This window comes from Capra hircus, chromosome 1 (genome assembly GCF_001704415.2).
Source record: "Capra hircus breed San Clemente chromosome 1, ASM170441v1, whole genome shotgun sequence".
NCBI lineage: Eukaryota > Metazoa > Chordata > Mammalia > Artiodactyla > Bovidae > Capra > Capra hircus.
The window spans coordinates 152,160,802-152,180,224 of NC_030808.1; the positions used below are offsets into that span (position 1 = coordinate 152,160,802).

The 19,423-nt window shown below is 52.4% G+C and overlaps 1 protein-coding gene across 1 annotated transcript in view; it reads right to left on the reverse strand.

Moving 5' to 3' along the window:
- The window catches only part of SH3BP5 (SH3 domain binding protein 5), a 71,375-nt gene that overhangs the window by 34,163 nt on the left and 17,789 nt on the right, over positions 1-19,423 (reverse strand). The window contains exon 3 of the mRNA XM_018052954.1: positions 7,477-7,605. Coding sequence (XP_017908443.1) covers positions 7,477-7,605 — 129 coding nt within the window. The remainder of the gene's footprint in view (positions 1-7,476; positions 7,606-19,423) is intronic.

Consider the following 19,423-nt stretch of genomic DNA (forward strand, 5'->3'; position numbering starts at 1 on the left):
CTCTTCATTTTCTGCCATAAGGGTGGTGTCATCTGCATATCTGAGGTGATTGATATTTCTCCTGGCAATCTTGATTCCAGCTTGTGCTTCTTCTAGCCCAGCGTTTCTCATTATGTACTCTGCATAGAAGTTAAATAAGCAGGGTGACAATATACAGCCTTGACGTACTCCTTTTCCTATTTGGAACCAGTCTGTTGTTCCCTGTCCAGTTCTAACTGTTGCTTCCTGACCTGCATACAGGTTTCTCAAGAGGTAATTCTCCACCTAGGGAAGGTCTTCTGCAAACAAAGCCAATGTCCAGATTTCCCAATAAAGAAGACACAGTGGGGATTAACATGGGAATTGAGGGTACTTGGCAGTTTCCCCTCATTGAAAACGTGATTTCCCTGCCGTTCAAGGTCCCAGCGCTCGCCCATCCCTTTGGGCTTGGAAGGCTTTCCATCAGGAACAGGTAAGGTAGCTGCCCTCTTCTTGCTCTCTGCCAGATTGCATCTTCACAAGCAACTGAGTTCTTACCTGCCCTGCCTGACGTCACCCTTCTATCAGCATCTCCCACATCCCCTGCCAACTAGCGGAGGACTGTTTGCCCCCATTGGGCATTTTTGAGGGTGGTGGTGGTGTTTTAGTTTTGTTTTTTAATGTAGCAGATTCACCTTAGAAAGGTATTCTTTGATGGCAAAATACATCTGGGGCAATAACTTACATTCTTTTTCTTTCATCCAATGCTTTACAGGAACTAACTTACAATCATCGTGCTAAACTGCAAAAATGGCCGTAACCCTTTGCAGGTGCCTTGCAGATGGAGTTTGTCTCTTCCCCACCTCTTGCATTTGGACAGGCCATGTGACTCACTCTGACTAATACATTAACAGATGCGATGCAAGCAGAGGCCTGAAAAGGGGCTGCCCTTTCTGCTCCTGGGGTCTCAAAGAGTCGGACCCGACTGAGCGACTTTCACTCACACTCACTCCCTTTCTGTTCCCAGAATCCCAGCACCATATGAAGAAGCCTGCCCTAGCCTGTAGGATAAGGTGCCTGTGGGCCAGCCACCCAATACCTCAGCTGACAACCAGCCAACTCCGTGACAGATAAAGCCATCCCAGGGGCCTCCCTGATGGTCCAGTAGTTAAGCATCTCCCTTGCAATGCAAGGGACACTGGTTCAATCCCCGGCCCGGGAATATCCCACATGCTGCAGAGCAAGTAAGTCCGTGTGCTGCAGCTACTAAGCCTGCATTCTAGAGCCCGTCCTCCAGAACAAGAGGGGCCACGGCTGTGAGGCGCTCTTACACTGCAAAGAAGAGCAGCCACCACGGGCCACAACTGGAGAAAGCCCGCCTGCAGCGCAACCCAGCACAGCCGAAAAGTAAATAAGCCTTTTACAGAGCAACCAACCCCCGGCCAACCCATTGGCTGACTGTATACTCATGAGATCAGCCAAAGGCTGAGATCAGAAAACTGCCCAGCAAAACCATCAGATAAATAAATGTACAAAGCCACTGAGTCTGGTTTGTTTCACAGCAAAAGCTAACTGATACACAACTCCATTTTTCTTTTGACCACGCTGTACAGCATGCAGGGTCTTAGTTCCACAACCGGGAGTGAACCCAAGCCACCTCCACTGGCAGCTGGTAGTCTTAAGCAGTGGACCCCCAGAGAAGTCCCTACAGCTCCATTTTAGAGATGAAGACACTGAGGCACCAACATTAGGCAGCCTGCCCAGGTCCCACAGCTATTACGGGGTAAACTGGGATTCAAAGCCAGGCAGTCTGGCTCGGAGGCCAAGCTTTGCCAGCTGTCCTACAGTTAAGTCAGCTAAGCTTCAAACATTTCCCCTCCCACTACCTCCCCAAAGGAGGTTAAAGGACTGGACGTGGGCCCCGTAAGTACAAAACGGGCAACTGTCAGCACTGAATGACCCTGACTACTTTGCATTTGTGCAGCACTTCAGAGTTGCAAAGTCTCCTGACACACTCAAACCATTTCAAAAATAACAAAGGTGGCCTGAAGGTTTGCGATCACAGGACTGGATCTGACTCACGGGAGGGAAATGAGCTGAATGACTAACACAGCGTGGTCTACACAGGCAGTGGGATTATCATTCAGCCTCAAAAAGGGATGAAATTCCAACACAGCCACCACGGATAAGCCTTGAAGACACGATGCTTAAGTGAAAAAAAGCCAGTCACAGAAGGCCAAACTCTGCACCAGTCTTCTTTCCTGGGGTACTTGGAGGAGTCACGACCACAGGCAGAGAAAGCAGAATGGTGGTCGTCAAAGGCTGGGGCAAGGGTGTGGTGGGGAGTGACTGTTTACAAAGTGCAGGCTACACCTCGGGAAAATGATAAAGTTCCAAAGATGGACGGTGCTGAGCACTGCCCAACAGTAAGAATGTACTTAATGTTACTGAATTGTGCACGTGAAAATAGTTAAAACGTTAAAACCTATGCTAAATGCAGTTTACCGTAATTTTTCAAGAAGGAAAACTATAACAAGGGTTGGGACGGGCAGCGACGATATGATAGGCTTGGGGCCACTGTTAGACTATTTAGACCCCAAGGAGCAGAGGCACCACGAAAGCACCGTTCAGGGCCAAGTCACAGGGCTCCACCCCCTCGTCAGAACGTCCCGGTCACACATGGAAGGCTAGACGGGCTGGCAGATACGTCAAAGCCACCGTAAAGACAAGCTCTGGCTCACAGACAAAAACCCTCAAATAAATCAAAGTCTGTTTCCTGCCCCGGCTCAACCCAGGGGAAAAAAAAAAAAGTGTCCTGCTTCCTCTTAGCAGAACCCAGATTAGGTTCTCAAGATCACAGGGCTGGATCTGACTCATGGTAGGAAAATGAGTTGACATCAGGAACAATAAAGTCAGTGCAAATTACTGATGAGCAGACACAATTTCTAATGGCCCAACAACCACAGATCTTTGCAAACTCTTTTTGGAAAACCAAGCTGTATATAAGTCTTTCCCTTTATAAATCTCCGTTGTTCCCCTGAGACTGGATGGATGGATGGATACAAGCATTCCAGACATCATAAAACCATAAACAGTATTACCTCTTTTTTATTTTCAAGAAAAATTGTGTGTATGTGTTAGTCACTCGGTCATGTCTGACTCTGCGACCCCACGGTCGCCAGGGTCCTCTGTCCATGGGATTCTCCACGCAAGAAAAAGGACATATATAAATATTAACAGGAGGTATGGGGACTTATTTTCTTCTGAATTTTCTAAAAAAAAAATTTTTTTAATGAAGCCTAAGGTCACATGGGGGCTCCCCGGGTGGCTTAGTGGGATAAAGAACCCGACTGCCAATGCAGGAGATGCGGGTTTGATCCCTGGGTCGGGAAGATCCTCTGGAGAAGGAAACGGCAACCCACTCCAGCACTCTTGCCTGGAAAATCCCATGGACAGAGGAGCCTGGTGGGCTACAGTCCATCGGTTTGCAAAAGAGTCGGACACAACTTAGGGACTAAACAACAATAACAAGGTCATCAGGGATTCCGTCATCAAATATTACCTTATTTATGTCATAAGAGGGGCTTCGCTCGTAGCTCAGCTGGTAAAGAATCTGCCTGCAATGTGGGCGACCTGGGTTCCATCCCTGGGTCGGGAAGATCAGCAGGAGAAGGGATAGGCTACCCACTCCAGTGTTCTTGGGCTTCCCTGGTGGCTCAGATGGTAAAGGACCTGCTTCTAATGCGGGAGACCTAGGTTTGATCCCTGGGTTGGGAAGACCCCCTGGAGAAGGGAACGGCTCCCCACTCCAGTATTCTTGCCTGGAGAATTCCATGGACTGTATATAGTCCATGGGGTTGCAAAGAGTCAGACATGACTGAGCAACTTTCACCTCATTAAGGCCGAAGGACACCTCCTAACTCTCATGGTCTGTGACCATCACTGTTCCCACAGCGATGAGGATGCTGAGGCTCTGAAGGTGCCTTATAACACACACTTGGAGGAGATGCTCTGAAGGCATCTCTGACACCATTGCCGCTACACACAGTCAGAGGGGCTTGTAAATATATACAGGGGCGGAGGTGAGAGCAGAGGGAGAGAACAGGGGGCCTCACTTTGCAGCAGCTGGAGGCAGGCCTGCCCCCTTCGCCACCAGGAAGGTCTGAGGACACGGACACACAGACAGACCCGGCCACCTGGCCAAGCCCAGATGGCCCACCGTCCACAGAGATGAAAGAAGGCACATCCGCGCCCAGCCTTGGCCTTCGAGGGCCCTGTTAGTTCCTCTGCCAGAGACCAAGGTCCCCAGAAGCTGAGGTGCAGGGGACACTTTGAGCCTTCTCTGCCCTTCTTCCTGCCCACTTGTAAGGAGGAAGGAACTTGCGGAGGGGATGGTTTGCAGGCATAAAGCTGGGCAGGATTCCCCGACATTCATCTTGGGCTCTGCCAGCTGATGGAGAGCGCTCAGCCCCAGGGTCAGTACCGTGTCATGAGGCCTGACGACTGCGCGGCTTGCCCACGGGACTCGGTCACCGCGTGACCACGGCTCTCACCGGCCAAGAGATGAGAGGGAAGCACAAAGCCAAGATTCACGACTGGCCAGCAGGAGTGCCCGCCCAGCCCAGCTCCCCGCTGTCTTCCACCTAGGAGGACTGGGTGCAGAGAAAAGGGAGTGGTGTGGAATCTATTCCAGGTGAGTCAAGGCCAACTGGGGACTCACCCACCAAAGCAGACTTGGATCAGCCCAACCCAGATGGAGCCGGATTTGCCAGTCGGTCACCTAGCCACACGGCAGGGGAGAAGCTGCGCGGAACGCAACAGTCAAAAAGGAAAGCTCGGCATGCTAAGGGAGGGCTGGGAGGAGCATCTGGTCAACCGCTCCTTCACTTACTGGCTCATTTGCTCCTTCTGAATGCTGGCACTGCAGACATGGAAACGACCCAAGCAGACCAAATTCTCCAAGTCTGGAAATTTCTCTAAGACCAAATTCTCTAAGTCTGGTAGTGGGATTTCACTACCATAAACAAGTGGATGGTAAGAGGTCACAGGGTGAGAACTGCTGTGGAGAAAAGGCCTATCAAGGAACAGGGTTTGGGGTGATGGAGATGGTGGGCTGGCAGTTATCATTCCAATGTGAGCCCAGAAAGGCCTCATTGATTAAAAAGAAAAGAAAGTGAAGTCGCTCAGTTGTGTCCAACTCTTTGCGATCCCGTGGACTGTAGCCTACCAGACTCCTCCATCCATGAGATTCTCCAGGCAAGAGTACTGGACTGCGTTGCCACTTCCTTCTCCAGGGGATCTTCCCGACCCAGAGATCAAACCCGGGTCTCCCACATTGCCAGCGGATTCTTTACCCTCTGAGCCACCATGAAGTGTTATCTGAACAGAAGCCTGAAGGAGACAGGATGGACCAGGCAAATCCTGCCGTTAAGACAACACACAGAGGGACGCGCAAGTTCAAAGACTCTGAGACAGGATGAGGTTTGGCATCAGCTCAGCCGGAAGAGGTCACCGCCCATCAGCCAGGGCTGACAACCTGAAGGGCCCACCTCAGAGGCCCCTGAACACAGAGGTCCCTTCAGCAGTTCCGCTCCAAAATCTCAGTGCTGGGGACCCAGTGGGAAAACTCCCAGTGGGGACACCACTACCAAGGGTCCAAGGGGATGCTTTCACAGGCCCCTGCAAAGTCCCCTGATGGCACGGGGACCTCTGGGGCCTCAAAAGGACCAAGGATTCAAGTGACGGAACCTTTCAGAAGAGGGGATTTCGTGCCCTCCTCAGGACTGACCCAATGTTTATAGTATCAGAAACGTCTCCTCCAATTTAAACAGAACCCTTCACACTATGAGGTCAAGACCACTACCACCCTGGGACATGGTGGGTGAGACCCGTCCCCCAGTAGGGGGCACCTTGAAGGCTGTGACACAGGGCACCCTGGAGGGGGGATGCCTCAAGGTGGGGGCTTCTGGGGACTGGTGAGCACCTTCTGGAGAAGGACTTCTTCTCCCTGGAAAGCTGAGGGCCCAGGTGGAGCGCAGAGGGAGGAGGAGAGCAGAGTGGCTGAGACGCAGGCTTCTCGCAGGCCAAGGCGCCCGGGCCCTGTGACGTCACACAGCCCAGGGCAGCAGGCCAGGGAAGGGCGGGTTTCAGGCCGCTCCGTCCAGGAGCCAAGGCAGCGTCTGCGTCTGGTTCCAAGCAGAAAGCTCGGCTCAAGATGCGGAGCTGCAAAACCCAAGCCTGCAGCGAGGATCTGGGCAGAACCACCAAACATCCAAGGGCTCCCTGCTGAGACGTCTGCAGGGCACCTGGAGCAGGGCCAGGAGACGGATGCCCACGTCCTGGCCCCGGGTCCTCCGTGGCTCATCTTACTGCATCCCTGGGGCTCCCCTTCCCAAGGGCTCCCCTTCACCTGCTGCCTCCCCACCTCCAGGCCCAACAACACGCGTTGCACACGCAGAGGGGGCTCACAGGGGCACCCGCCCTCACCGAGCATCGGGTTACAGGCAGAGACTCGGGGAGGCAGCATCTTCCATCACCAAACGCACGGCAGGGACAGGACCTCACTATGGACCAACTCCTGAGCCCTGGGGGTGAGCCGGCCAGCTCTGCCGTGTGCTGGGAGCTCTCTTCCTTCCTCCTCCTGGAGCCGCGACCTGAGCCCAGGAGGTCCTCACGCCATGACAATCCGCGAGGACACCCTCTGAAGCCGGCACCCCCAGCGGCCGCCCCCCTTTCTGGTCTCAGGTCCTCTGTCGCGTCTGTGCTCTCGGGACAAAGAACCAACATTTTAAGAGAGGGAAACGGTCAGCTCCTCCCGAACCTGGAAGGAGAATTCGAGGGAAGGAGCATTCTTCCTGGGGCTGACAGGCAGTCACTAGGGAAGCAAAGGACAAGCCAGATGTTCTAATCATAGCCTCCCGTCCACGTGAGCTGGCCTGGCCGCCTGGGAAGTGGACCAGGTACCAACTCCAGCAGCGAGGCACTGCCCAGTGACCCTGCTCAGTTGTGTCTGACTCTTTGAGATTCCGTGGACTGCAGCCTACCAGGCTCCTCCATCCATGGGATTTTCTAGGCAAGAGTACTGCAGTGGGTTGCCATTTCCTTCTCCAGAGAGAAGAACTTAACCATCTGAGCCACCAGGGACGTTATAATACATTGTTAAAAGCTCAGTCACGTCCGACTCTTTGATACTGGAGTGGGTAGCCTATCCCTTCTCCAGGGGATCTTCCCAAGCCAGGAATCAAACCAGGGTCTCCTGCATTGCAGGCGGATTCTTTACCAACTCAGCTATCAGGGAAGCCACTGGTGGCAACATCCAAATGCCAGCACCCACACAGCATTAACAGCACTGAGAGCAGGAATGAAGGCAGGCTGTGGGGTGAGAAACCAAGGCACCATCTCCAAACGCACCTCCTGACGAAGTCACAGCTCTCCTGTGCCCCGGCCTTCAGCAGCGGGGCCTGGAGGTCAGAGGTGCCCAGAGCCCCGGGCAGGGCAACAGGCAGACCGGGCGCTTACCTGCCTCGCCACCCTCCGAGCCTCCCAGTAGGGCTTCGAGTCCTCCACGGCCTTGCCGATCTTCTTCACCAGCTCATCCAGCTTCACCGTCGCTTCCACCAGGACGGAGCGGAACTTCTGACGGATGTCCTGCAGACAGGAAATTGAGGACAGAGTTCAGGCTTAAGGAGCCTGCGGAAATCCACTCGACTTCCCCAGAAGCATCTGGAAGGGCCTCCACTCGACCGGGAAGCCTGTGTGTACAAGCCCGTGTCAACAACAACAGCCCCCGAGAGAATCTGGTGTGATACTGTCAGCATCCCAGCACCTGTGCCGGCTGGTATGGCAGCCCCCCAGCTGTACGTGGCTACTGAGCACTTGACTCTGGCTAGCGAGACGGACAGAAGGAGCTTTTCACTTAGTTCATTTTATTTAGATATGCTTAAACAATCAATGAGGCCATGACCACCGTATCAGACAGAGCGGGTTAGACCGCAAAGCTCCGTCCAGGGGAAGATGCCTAACCCAGTCACCCCAGCAGTTTCAGCCCAAGATGATGGCAGCATTCATCACTCACCCATGGCGTCCCCAGTCCTGTGACACGGTCAACACTAAACAGTGCGTGCCAACTTCCAGCAGGCCAGATCCCGCGCTCTGCCTTGGGCTTGGCCTCTGCCTTCAGGACACCTCCAGTGCGGGGGGTGAGATGGGGATAAACACAGCCCACCCCCAGAGAGTGTGCGAGGATGGGACCGGCACAGCTGGCGTGGGCCCCAGGACCCAGAGCCTCAGCAGGCCAGGTAAGGGGGCGGGAGACTCGCCCTTAGAGGGGACTCATGCGGAGCTCCCAGGCGTACCATCTGCACGGAGGCCTGAGCACGGATGGGAGGAGGGAAACACTGAGTCCAGAGCAGCAACGGAGCCACACCCACAGCGGAGGGGAGGGACCAGGCTGGCATTTTCCAGAGACTGCAGGAAGCTGGACGTCCAGAATGTGGGGAACGGCCAGAGATGAGGGTGGCCACCCCCTCCGGAGACGCTACAAGCCATGTGGGCCTGGACAGGCGTCTGGGAGAGGGGAACAGGGGGCGGGCGGCACCAGGCTTCACCACACCATCAAAGTCAGGAAACCAGGTCCACGGATGCCCCGAGGAGGAGAAGAATCACAAAGACAGTCTGGTTCCAGCTCTAGGAAGACACTGGAAGGGTCGGTCGGGGCTTCAGAGACCCAGTCCCCTCCACCCTTCCTCCCCCAGGGAGCTGGCCTGGCACGGCCACAGCCTGGGGAGTCTGCATGCGCGACGTGGGTACTGGGAGAGGAGGAACAGCACATGCTCACCAGCCACGGGGGGCCCCCTAGAGCAGCCGGCCACCCCGCTGGTACACTGCAAAGGGGCTGCCTCACTATCTGAAGACTGCTTCTAAGCAGAAGATTATATGGACCTCGTGGGTCACTGGGATAGCTCACGGCGGGTCAGGAAGGCCCCAATCACGCCTAACTTGCTCTCCCCGCATCATTTCGCGCTTGAGCTTTCTAGGTGGGTTTGAAACATACAAACATGGCCTTTGTCTTACACGAGCGTCTCAGCCCCTGGGCCCCCCCCAATCCTGTATCCGGGGTCCCTCCCCCCAGTCCTGTGTCCTCATCATCAGAAGCTGCTCCGCCTTCCCTCTTCTCTGACCAGGTCTGCAGTCACGTGCTTCAGCTACAGCTGCTGAGGACAGAACAAGCTAGACTTGTCCTCCCGAGGACACACCGCGCACGCGCGCGCGGGCAGCCCGGGGACAAGCAAAGCCCTGCTGAGCTGCTGTCGGGCTTGACTTGCAGTCCGTGGGAGGCAACGTGTTGGCTGCAGCTCCAGACTTTCAGCAGAGAGATGGAGCTAAACCGGGTTTAACCTCTTTCTGCAAGCTCTGATCAAGTCACTTCTTTACGCATCGTTTTTATTACCTATAAAATGGTTCTTTTCCATCTCATAGGGAGGGCTGTTAGCTCCTAAGAGCTAACACCTAGATCGGGCAACACAGGGCCCCCATTCCTACCTGGCAACCAGGGGCTAGAAGTAGAGGAGAAGGCACCCCTTAGAGACGGTCCTTTCCAGCCCCGTGCCCTGTGCCTGAGCCACGACCAGCCCAATTCACCCGCTGACCTCCCCTCTCAGCCCTCGGAGACTTCTGACTGCCCAGAGCTACTCCTGGCACCAGTGACTGTAACAGCTTGGTGCCTAACAGCTAGCTCCTGGGCACACAGTAGGTACTCAATAAATGCACACAATGTTTTTCTCCCCCCTGGCATAAAGAGACCATGATTCTACAAGGGGGTGGCTCTGAGGGGCAGCTGACCCAGGAGAAGAAAACCTGCTTCACAGACACATCCATGCACACAACTGCATTTCCAGGCCACAGGCAGGAAAACCAGGGCCCAAATCAGTCGGCACATAACCGGGGGTGGGTGAGAGATGGCGGGTCACACCATCTCTCTCCATCCTCTCTGGGAACTGAGAGTCGGGCCCCAAACCAGGAGCCCACGGACCCACAGGCTTCGTGCCCTTGGCTGTATGCTATATACTAAATGGAAAATTAACATAATTTATCCATTTCAGGAAAACTCATATAATTTTATTTTAATTTAGATTCCAAAGTCCTCATAAAAAAACGAAATTTTTATTTTTTTTAAATCCGATGATCAGGCAACACTGGGCCCCCATTCCTATCTGGCAACCACTGGTTAAAAGTGGAGAAGACAACGCTTAGAGATGGTCCTTTCCGGTTCCCAGGCCCTGTGCCTGAGCCATGCCCAGCCCACTTCACCCACTGACCTCCCCTTCCCAGCCCTCAGAGACTTCAGATTTGCCCAGAGCTACTCCAGGCACCAGCGATTATAATATAAGCCACCTACCTGCGTGAAAGCGCATGCAGGGAACAGATGGCCAGTCTCCCATGGGGCAGACACAGATGCTTTTACCCGCCGTGTGTGCAGTCACTAACAACGTTACCAGCTAAGGCGCTTTGGTCGCTCTTTCTTTTTAATTGAAGGACAGCTGACTTTCAGGGTTGTGCTAGCTTCAGGTATACAGCACAGAGATCGAGTTGTACCCACCTATCTCTTCTTCCCAGATCCTTCTCCATTCTAGATTACTACACGATACTGAGTACAGTTCCCCGTGAGGGCCATGGGCGTGATCCACACTGTACCAAGAGGGAAACTGAGGCACAGCGTGACCAGGGAGGCTGCCCAAGCTCACAAAGCTGGGAAATGGCAGCGCTAAGATTTGACTCTAGACTTCCTCAAGTGGTAAATAAATAAGCACCACCTAGCGCGATAGATACTAAAGACCTCGGGCTACACGCTGCAGCAAACACACCCAGGACGGCCACACCCAGAGAGAGTCATCCCAGCCGGGGCTTGGAGAGAGGGGGATTTCACCAGAGAGAGAAGGGGGCATCGCAGCTAAAGGACCAGCAGAGCCAAGGGCAGCAGATGGGAGGGCTGGCGGGAGGAAGGCCACGGGAGCCACTCCCAGGCTCTGACCTCGATCCCACGTGCATGGGGAGACTGGGTACGTTTCTCAAGTGAGCCTCCATTTACCCCCCAAGCGCCTGCCGTCAGTGATGCCTGAACACCACTCTGCCTCTTCCCTGGGGGGCCCGTGGTTAAGAATCCACACTTACATCACAGGGAGGGCAACGTGTGATCCCTGGTCAGGGAACTAAGATCCCACAGGCTGTACGACCAATAAATAAATAAATGGATATGGACAGAAAAGAGTTTTGTTTTGTTTTGTTTTGTTTTTAAAGAAAAGTAAACCTTGGGACCCTGAACAGAACTTTCCAGGCCGCAACAATGTACATGCTGAAGGCTGATTGCAACTTGGCCCTGCCGGGAGGAAGGGGGGCGGGGCAGAGGAGGAAGGAGACTGGAGCCTCCTCTTCCACAGCGGCATGGTGGGGTAAGAACTGAAACGAAACCATCAGGAAGCAGCCACGCAAAGCCTGCTGTTTAGAATGACGGAAATAAATACCTAAATTATCAGCTAAAATACGTTAAATGGATCAATTGAATTGCCTCTATGAGAGGGAAATACGGGGCTGGGGTGGGAGGATCGGATGCTAGTTGGGAGGGGTTGTTTTGTCTTGTTTTTTGCCCTTTTAAAAATTTGTAGGAAATTATCACAGTGTATTTGTAAGCAGAACCATCCGCAGATCAGATCTGGGTTGGGGTCCCCACGTGAATCTGGCAGGCAGATTCAGGGACCACCAGCCTGGTCGAGCGTGTGACCATCAAAGGCTGCTGAGTCCAAGAGATATCATTTGACATTAGCGTCTCCCTCCATCAAAGAGGCTGTGCTGCCAGGGATGACGACGCAGGGCTGGCTAGCAGCCAAACAACAACAACTATTCATCCAAGACGTGTTGTGTTAAGCGCTCAACACAAAGCCAGCCTTCTCCCTGATAAAAAGAGAGCGGGCCTAGTTCTTCCACCATTCCAGAGGGGCACAGCTGTCCGAGTAATAATTCACCATAAAATCCTGAGGTGTGGGAGCCCACAAAACCAACATCTTCCCTGCTTACCCAGCATAACAGCCCTGATTTTATTGGACCTCACCCTGGTCTCAGAACTGATCCCATGCCTGGCCATCAATACAGGATACTTCAGTGATTGTTGAGGGAGGGCACGGGATCCATCAGAATCAGTAAGGTTTCATTCTGGGACTTTGCTAAAACTGTTAAGGGGAAACTTTTTGTACTGAGCTGGCTGAGAAGACGGAATAAAAGCTGGAGCAGATGGCAGCCATCCTGGCACCATGGGGGAGAGCCCACCAGAGGTAGGGAGGAAAGGCGTCCTAGTGAAACTTTGAGCTTTTGGACCTAGCAATGCTTTATAGTCTAACCCTAAACTCCACTTCCCCCGAGCCAAAATGGCACACACAGACACACACAATCGTCACCCCTGTTTCATGTTTTCAGCTAGTTGGAACTGGATCTCTGTCCTTTGCAACTGAACTAAGTCTCTTACAAAAAAATACTGAAAACTACTGTATGCCTTAAGGTAGCCATGCTAATGTACTCAGGGAGGGGAAGGTCAATCACAGTCTATAAGTGGCCAAGTTCTGTAACTAAATACAGGTAATTGCTGGAGGGCTTCTGCCCCAGACGGTAAAGCCACACGCACAAGGAGCTTCTGGGGAACTTAATTCAACCCATTTGGTAGAAAGAATTTCTCTCTCTCTCTCGCTCCTTTTTTTTCCCCCAATTCATCTTAAAGCCAGCTGGCCACAACTGAACTTGTACTTTTTGCCTTATTTCCTGGTTCGAGAAAGGACTCCACCATGGTTCTCTGTCACCGACAATTACAAGCAATGTGTCCCAAGATCAGAGTTGGGGCTGCTTCCTGGGGTGTCCAGGGAGGAGAGCCAACTGTTTTCCCTGCGCTAAGTGATCCACGGATAAGTTCAAATGACATCTCTGGAGAATGAGCAGACCTTTCACCGGTCAAGAAACATGAGCCACACACCGGCCAGGGGTGTTTACCAGCGGGTTCTTTTTTAGATCAGCATTTGAAGGAGTTCTGAGCCATCCCTTGGCTTGGATGAGACCTCAGAGCTTCCGGTCTGAAAACTGTGCCACGTCCATTAGGTGACTCAGACTGAGGGCAGTTTATCCAAGCAAAGAACTGCTGAGGATGGCACAGTCTCCCCGTGTGAACGTGTCAGTGTGTCAGAAGCACGGCCCTGGACCAGACACGAAACCCTGCCACACGAAGCCTGCACCACGGTGCCTGGGAAGCGGCGCGCAGGGTGGTCACACCGGGGACAAGCCCTTTTTTCTGGCCAACCCAGCCACCTAAGCCTCAGTGATCTCGCCTGGAAGCTGAGAAGGGCAGCCTCTCCCCTTCACAAAGGCCTCCCCAGAACCTAGCGAGGTGAGCAAAGGACATCAGGTTTTAAAAATAACTGTCCTACAAACTAAAGTCACCAAACTTCAAAAGGTCCCGAGTCATGCCCCTTATAAACACACTGCTCTCTGCTTGTGGAAAGATTTTGCAGGCATGCTCCGAGCCTCACAAAGACCCTGCAGGACAGCATGGCCAGGCTCAGCAAGAAGATCCGCAATCCCCAGATAAGAGACCTCGGCCCGGGAGAAGGGCTGGCCTGGCCCGAGGTCTCGCACGGGGAGTGTCAGTCTACAGAGCATCCACAGACCCCACCTGGCTTTCCCTAGCCCGAGGTTCTCAAAGTTTGGTCCAGGGAACACAGAGGTAGGGGTCGGGGGTTCCCGGAGACCTTTTCTGGGACTCTGCTCGGTCAAAATCATTTTCCTAATCAAATTCAGTTTAATTTGCCTCTTCCACTTTTGTTCTCTTGTGACTGTTCAGTGGAGTTTTCCAGAGACTGCGTGATATGTGCCATCACGAGAACGAAGAATGCGGGAGCAGAAATGAGAATCCAGCTCTCCTATTAAGCCCAACAGGAAGGAGACTTGCAAAAGCCACAGAATGACGGCCTTCTTTCCACAATTTTTTTTTGGGAGGGTTTGGGACAAGTTATTTTGGTAAGATATACATGCAATAGGTTTATCACTGTCACTTTTAATGAATGAATACAGTTTTAAAAATAAAAATTTATTTTAAAATGAATACAGTTTTTAAAAATGGGTAATAGATGCTACCCATAAAAACAGAATCTCTCTGCAATGCTCAGCGATCACATGGGCACGAAAGGAACCTGGGGCCCAAAAGCGCCAGGTCGGCTGGTGGCACCAAATCACACCTGCCCCACCCACACCCTGGGCCGCCCTGCAGAGACCCGCAGAGGGGAACACGGGCGTGTGTTCAGTAACAGCGAAGCAGCTATTCCTTCTCAGGCCCTCCCCTTCACCCCTTCTGATTTCCCCAAGGAGAAAGCCTGCATTTGGAGCCACTCTGCTTCTTCACATTTGCTCATCTCCCTTCTAAGAAAGTCAGTTGGTCAGGCTCAGAGCCTTCCTTGGAAAGGGAATCTGCTAAGAATTTGATAAGGAAACTGAAACAACCACTGGAAATAAGAGACTGCTGCTCTCAAAGTCAGCAAGCTGGGCTCATCCACGTGACTCTTCACTGAATGAAAACCTTGCTTTAAATGAAGTTATTGCCCTCTGATGGCTTTGCACTTATAGTCATTAAGTCTCACTTTCAAACAAAGGACAAATGTGAATCCAAGCGGGAAAAAAAAATACAGAGCAAGAATAAAGCAGAAATTATGGCAGAGGCAGAAGAACAAGCGATTTGGGATGTAAAGTCTCTGCAGCAGGAACGTTACAGAATTCCATAGTGCAAGGCACCATCAGACACGCTCTGACTTCCCAACCAGTTCTAAGGTAACCGACATGTTTTTAATGCTTCTACAGATCATGTTGTTTTTTCCCCCCACCCATCCAATCTGCTCTTTAAGTGCGCTTGTGGCAGCTGCTAAAACACAAAGAAACCACTTTCCTGGGGCTTTGGTGAGAAGGATCAAGCGCCCCCCAGGCTATCTGCAGAGCTTTCTGCAATACCGGAGAAGCTCTGAGTTTGCGCAGGGCTCAGCAGAGGCCACCGGCCACACGTGGCTAAATGAAAACTTGATGTGTGCCTAGCGCGGCTGACTGGATACTGTACTGAACTGTCATTTTTAAAGTAGAACTGGAGTCGCCCCACAGGGCTGGTGACTGCCATCCTGGGCGGCACGGGTCCGGCTCTTGAACCCAGATTCCACTCTGCGCTCCACCTGCAGGGATCCGGCCACGCTCCTGGGTCCCCTTGCTGCCTGCCCTCCTTCTGCCTCTCCTGCCCCAGAAGTGGCCATCACAACCCTGGGGGACAGACGGGCAGCAGGGACGATCTGATTTCAGCTCCGGCAATTTGGCAGCAGAGGCAGAAGCGGAAAGACCGTGCCTGGGGCAGAGCCAGGGTCTGGGGCGCCAAAGCAAGAGGGGCCCGGAGCTGGGAGGAGGGCAGAGAAGGGGTGCGAGGGCAGGAGCCCCCAGGGAGCCAGGCCCAGCCCCACAGGGACCACAGCACCCCTGCCCAGCACCGCACAGGCCCAATCACCCATCAGCAAGTTTCACCCAACCAGGGAGCCTGGGAAGACAGGGGCAAAGTGATGGGAACATACATGAAAAAAAAAAAGAAAGAAAGAAAATGGAGAGAGAGCACCAGGGCCTCCCAGTCAGGAAGCAGCAGAATCACAGCTAGAGACTGGTGCCCAGCTCCCCGCCTCTGCCCACCTTTCTGCCCCACCTTGAACCCCAACTTCTTGGGGCATCTCCCAAACCCACCTTCTTTAGGGACTGTGCCCCGCACGTAAGGAGGATCCTGCTGCCGTGATTCTGACATACGATCCTCTCCCGAGGGCCAGAATGGAAGCAGCCAGAGGAGGGCAAGACAAGGACACAGGTGCCCACGGAGAGGGAAGAGCAAGCAAATGAGAGGAGAGCAGGCGGCAGACGGAGGGTGCAGGAGACGACCTGGGACCCTGAGCCTGACTCTGCAACCACCCAGCCAGATCCCTTACCAACCCAGCCAAGGCTGCTCCGTAGGGGAGGCCCCCAGCACGGCGAGTCACCGTGCTGGGCCCACAGGTGCTGGGACGCTCGGAGCGCCTGCTCAAGGCTCTGCAACGCCCTTCCCTTCCCAGGGGTCCCCCTCCCTTCTGCCTTTCAAAAACCCGTCTTTTATTCAAGCTGCTTGAGTGGTTTGGGGAAAAGTGGAGGGGATTCTAGCCTCAGCTCCAGGTCCAGGGCAGGCCCCAGGCAGCCAGGCGGCTGACAAGGCCAGCCCTGCTTCCTCTTTCCACACCAGCACACAAGCTGTCCGGGTTCTGCACCAGCAAGAACTTCCTCCCACCGAGAGAGAAGAGGAAAGAAGCGGTGCTGGTCAGCATGCTTTCCTGTACAAGCTGGCCTCCTCCGAGGTGTTCAAGCATCTGAAAGCTTTTTTTAGGCCTAAGGGGAACCAAGTTCCTCCCAGGCACAAAGGCTGTGCTCTAGAACTCTGATTCAACTAGAGGAAGTTTCCAAACAAGCAGGTGAGGACCTCTCCCATCCCCAGGACACACAGCCGGCACAGCTACCCTGCCCTGGGACACGCAGCCTTGGCCAAAGTCAAGATGCCACTGCCATTTGCAGGCTGAGTTAAGAGAGTTGGTAGGTCTGGGAATGCAGAAAAGGCTCTTTTTTAAACATTTTTTATTTAAAATAGTTCAGACTTGGGGAAAATGAGGGTAAGATGCAGACATGATGGCCTTTAGCCTGAGAGTTTTCAGTGTGTATTTCTTAAAAATGAGGGCATTCTCTTACATAACCAGAGTAAGACAATCACAATCAGAAACTTAAAACTGATACAACACTACTAATCTGATCTGTGATTTTGTTCAAATTTTGACGTCCCACCAACATTTTTACAGTGGAAGTGTTAGTCACTCAGCTGTGTCCAACTCTTTGCAATCCCATGGACTCTAGCCCGCCAGCTTCCTCTGTCCATCACCAACTCCCAGAGCTTGCTCAAACTCATTTCCATTGAGTCGGTGATGCCATTCAACCCTCTCATCCTCTGTCATCCCCTTCTCCTCCTGCCTTCAATCTTTCCCGCATCAGGGGCTTTTTTAAGGAGTCAGTTCTTCTCATCAGGAGGCCAAGGTATTGGAGCTTCAGCGTCAGTCCTTCCAATGAACATTCAGGGATGATTTCTTTAGGACTGACTGGTTTGATCTCCTTGCTGTCCAAGGGACTCTCACGAGTCTTCTCCAACACCACAGTTCAAAAACATCAACTCTTCAGTGCTCAGCCTTCTTTATGGCCCAGCTCTCACATCAGAGAAGTAGATATTTTTCTGGAATTCTCTTGCTTTTTCTATGAGCCAATGGATGTTGGCAATTTGATCTCTTGTTTCTAAGTCCAGCTTGAACATCTGGAAGTTCTCAGTTCACGTACTGTTGCAGACTAGCTTGGAGAATTTTGAGCATTACTTTACTAGAGTGTGAAATGAGTGCAATTGTGTGGTAGTTTGAACTTTCTTTGGCATTGCCTTTCTTTGGCACTGGAATGAAAACTGACCTTTTCCAGCCCTGTGGCCACTGCTGAGTTTTCCAAATGTGCTGGCATATTGAGTGCAGCACTTTCAGAGCATCATCTTTCAGGATTTGAAATAGCTCAACTGGAATTCCATCACCTCCACTAGCTTTGTTCGTAGTGATGCTTCCTAAGGCCCACTTGCCTTCACATTCCAGGATGTCTGGCTCTAGGTGAGTAATCACACCATCGTGATTAACTGGGTCATGAAGATCTTTTTTGTATAGTTCGTCTGTGTACTCTTGCCACCTCTCCTAATATCTTCTGCTTCTGTGAGGTCCATACCATTCCTGTCCTTTATCGAGCCCATCTTTGCATTAATGTTCCCTTGGTATCTCTAATTTTCTTGAAGAGATCTCTAGTCTTTCCCACTCTACCCACTGGAGTGGGTAGCCATTCCCTTCTCCAGGGGAATCTTCCCGACCCAGAGATCGAACCTGGGTCTCCTACATTGCAGGAAGACTCTTCACCATCTGAGCCAACATCTTTCACGGCAAAGGAAGAAAAGGTATTTTTTCCTGGTCCAGGATGCAGTCCAGGACTCACACAGGATCTGGTTGTTAAACTCTCTCTAGTTTCCCGAATCTGAAAGTGTTCAGTATTTCACGGCCTTGATAGTTTTCAATAATATGAACCAGTTATTTTATAGAATGTCACTTTGGGAAAGACTCACTTTCAAATCACCCTTTTTTGTTGATGTTACACAGGCAGGAGCCACCAGAATGGAATCTAACCAATACAATAAAAAATATGTATGTTTAGGACTTTGCTGGCATTGCAGTGGATAAGAACCCGCCCAGCAATAAAGGGGACATGGGTTCCATTCCTGGCCGGGGAAGAGCCCAAAGCCACCCGGCAACTAAGCCCGAGCGCCTCAACCACGGAGACCGCAAGCTGCAGCTAGGGAAGCCGGCGGTCCTGGAGCCCGCGCTCCCCAGCAAGAGACGCCTGCCCACCGCAGAGGAGGCGCGCCGCCGCCCCCGGCAACTGGGGCAAGCCTGCAAGCAGCAAGGGGGGCCCGGCCCAGCCAAGAATACATAAGTACACTTTTAAACTATTCAAATAAATGTATTTTAAGAACTGTGAACTGTTAAAATATACATATATACATATTTAAATAGCCTAAGGTCCAAAGCACCACAAAGGAGAAAACCCTATAATCTTCAGGGATAAGGGTCAGTGGTTTGAGGCCTTGGAAGAGGGACAGAAGTTACATAACCACACACACACACGCTCTCTCTCTCTCACAAACATACACACACACTCACACACACATACACACACTCTCTCACATACATACACTCTCACACACTTATACATACACACACTCTCTCAAACATACACTTACACATTTACACACACACTGATACACACTCTCACAAACAGACACACACATACACACACTGACACACACACTCTCTCATAAACATACACACTCACACACTTACACACACACAAAGCTGAGAAGGCTGACAGGACTTGCTGCCGTTTCATTCAGGGCCAAACACGTGTTTCTAAACCCACAGGATTCTTTATGTGAGAGGAGGCAGGATTGCTGAAACGGTGGCATTTTACAAGAGTTCAGCCACAAGTGAACTATTTTCCATGTCTACGCTGAGAGGCTTAACACATTTCCTCAACCTGAAGCCCTACTTTTTCCCCCACGCTTGCAAATATCAATCTCAGATGGATCATGAAGCTAATTCACACACTTATCGGGAGTGACGCGTCAGCCACGCATCAGGTGGTCCTGCGTCACAGGTCTGTTTCAGAGTGAACACAACTGTGGGCATCAGGGTGGTGTGGCGAGTTCAGAGCCGGCCTCGGGGGCTCCGGGGACCAGGCAGCACAGCCTCCCTGGAGAGCACGCGCCCCCGCCCGG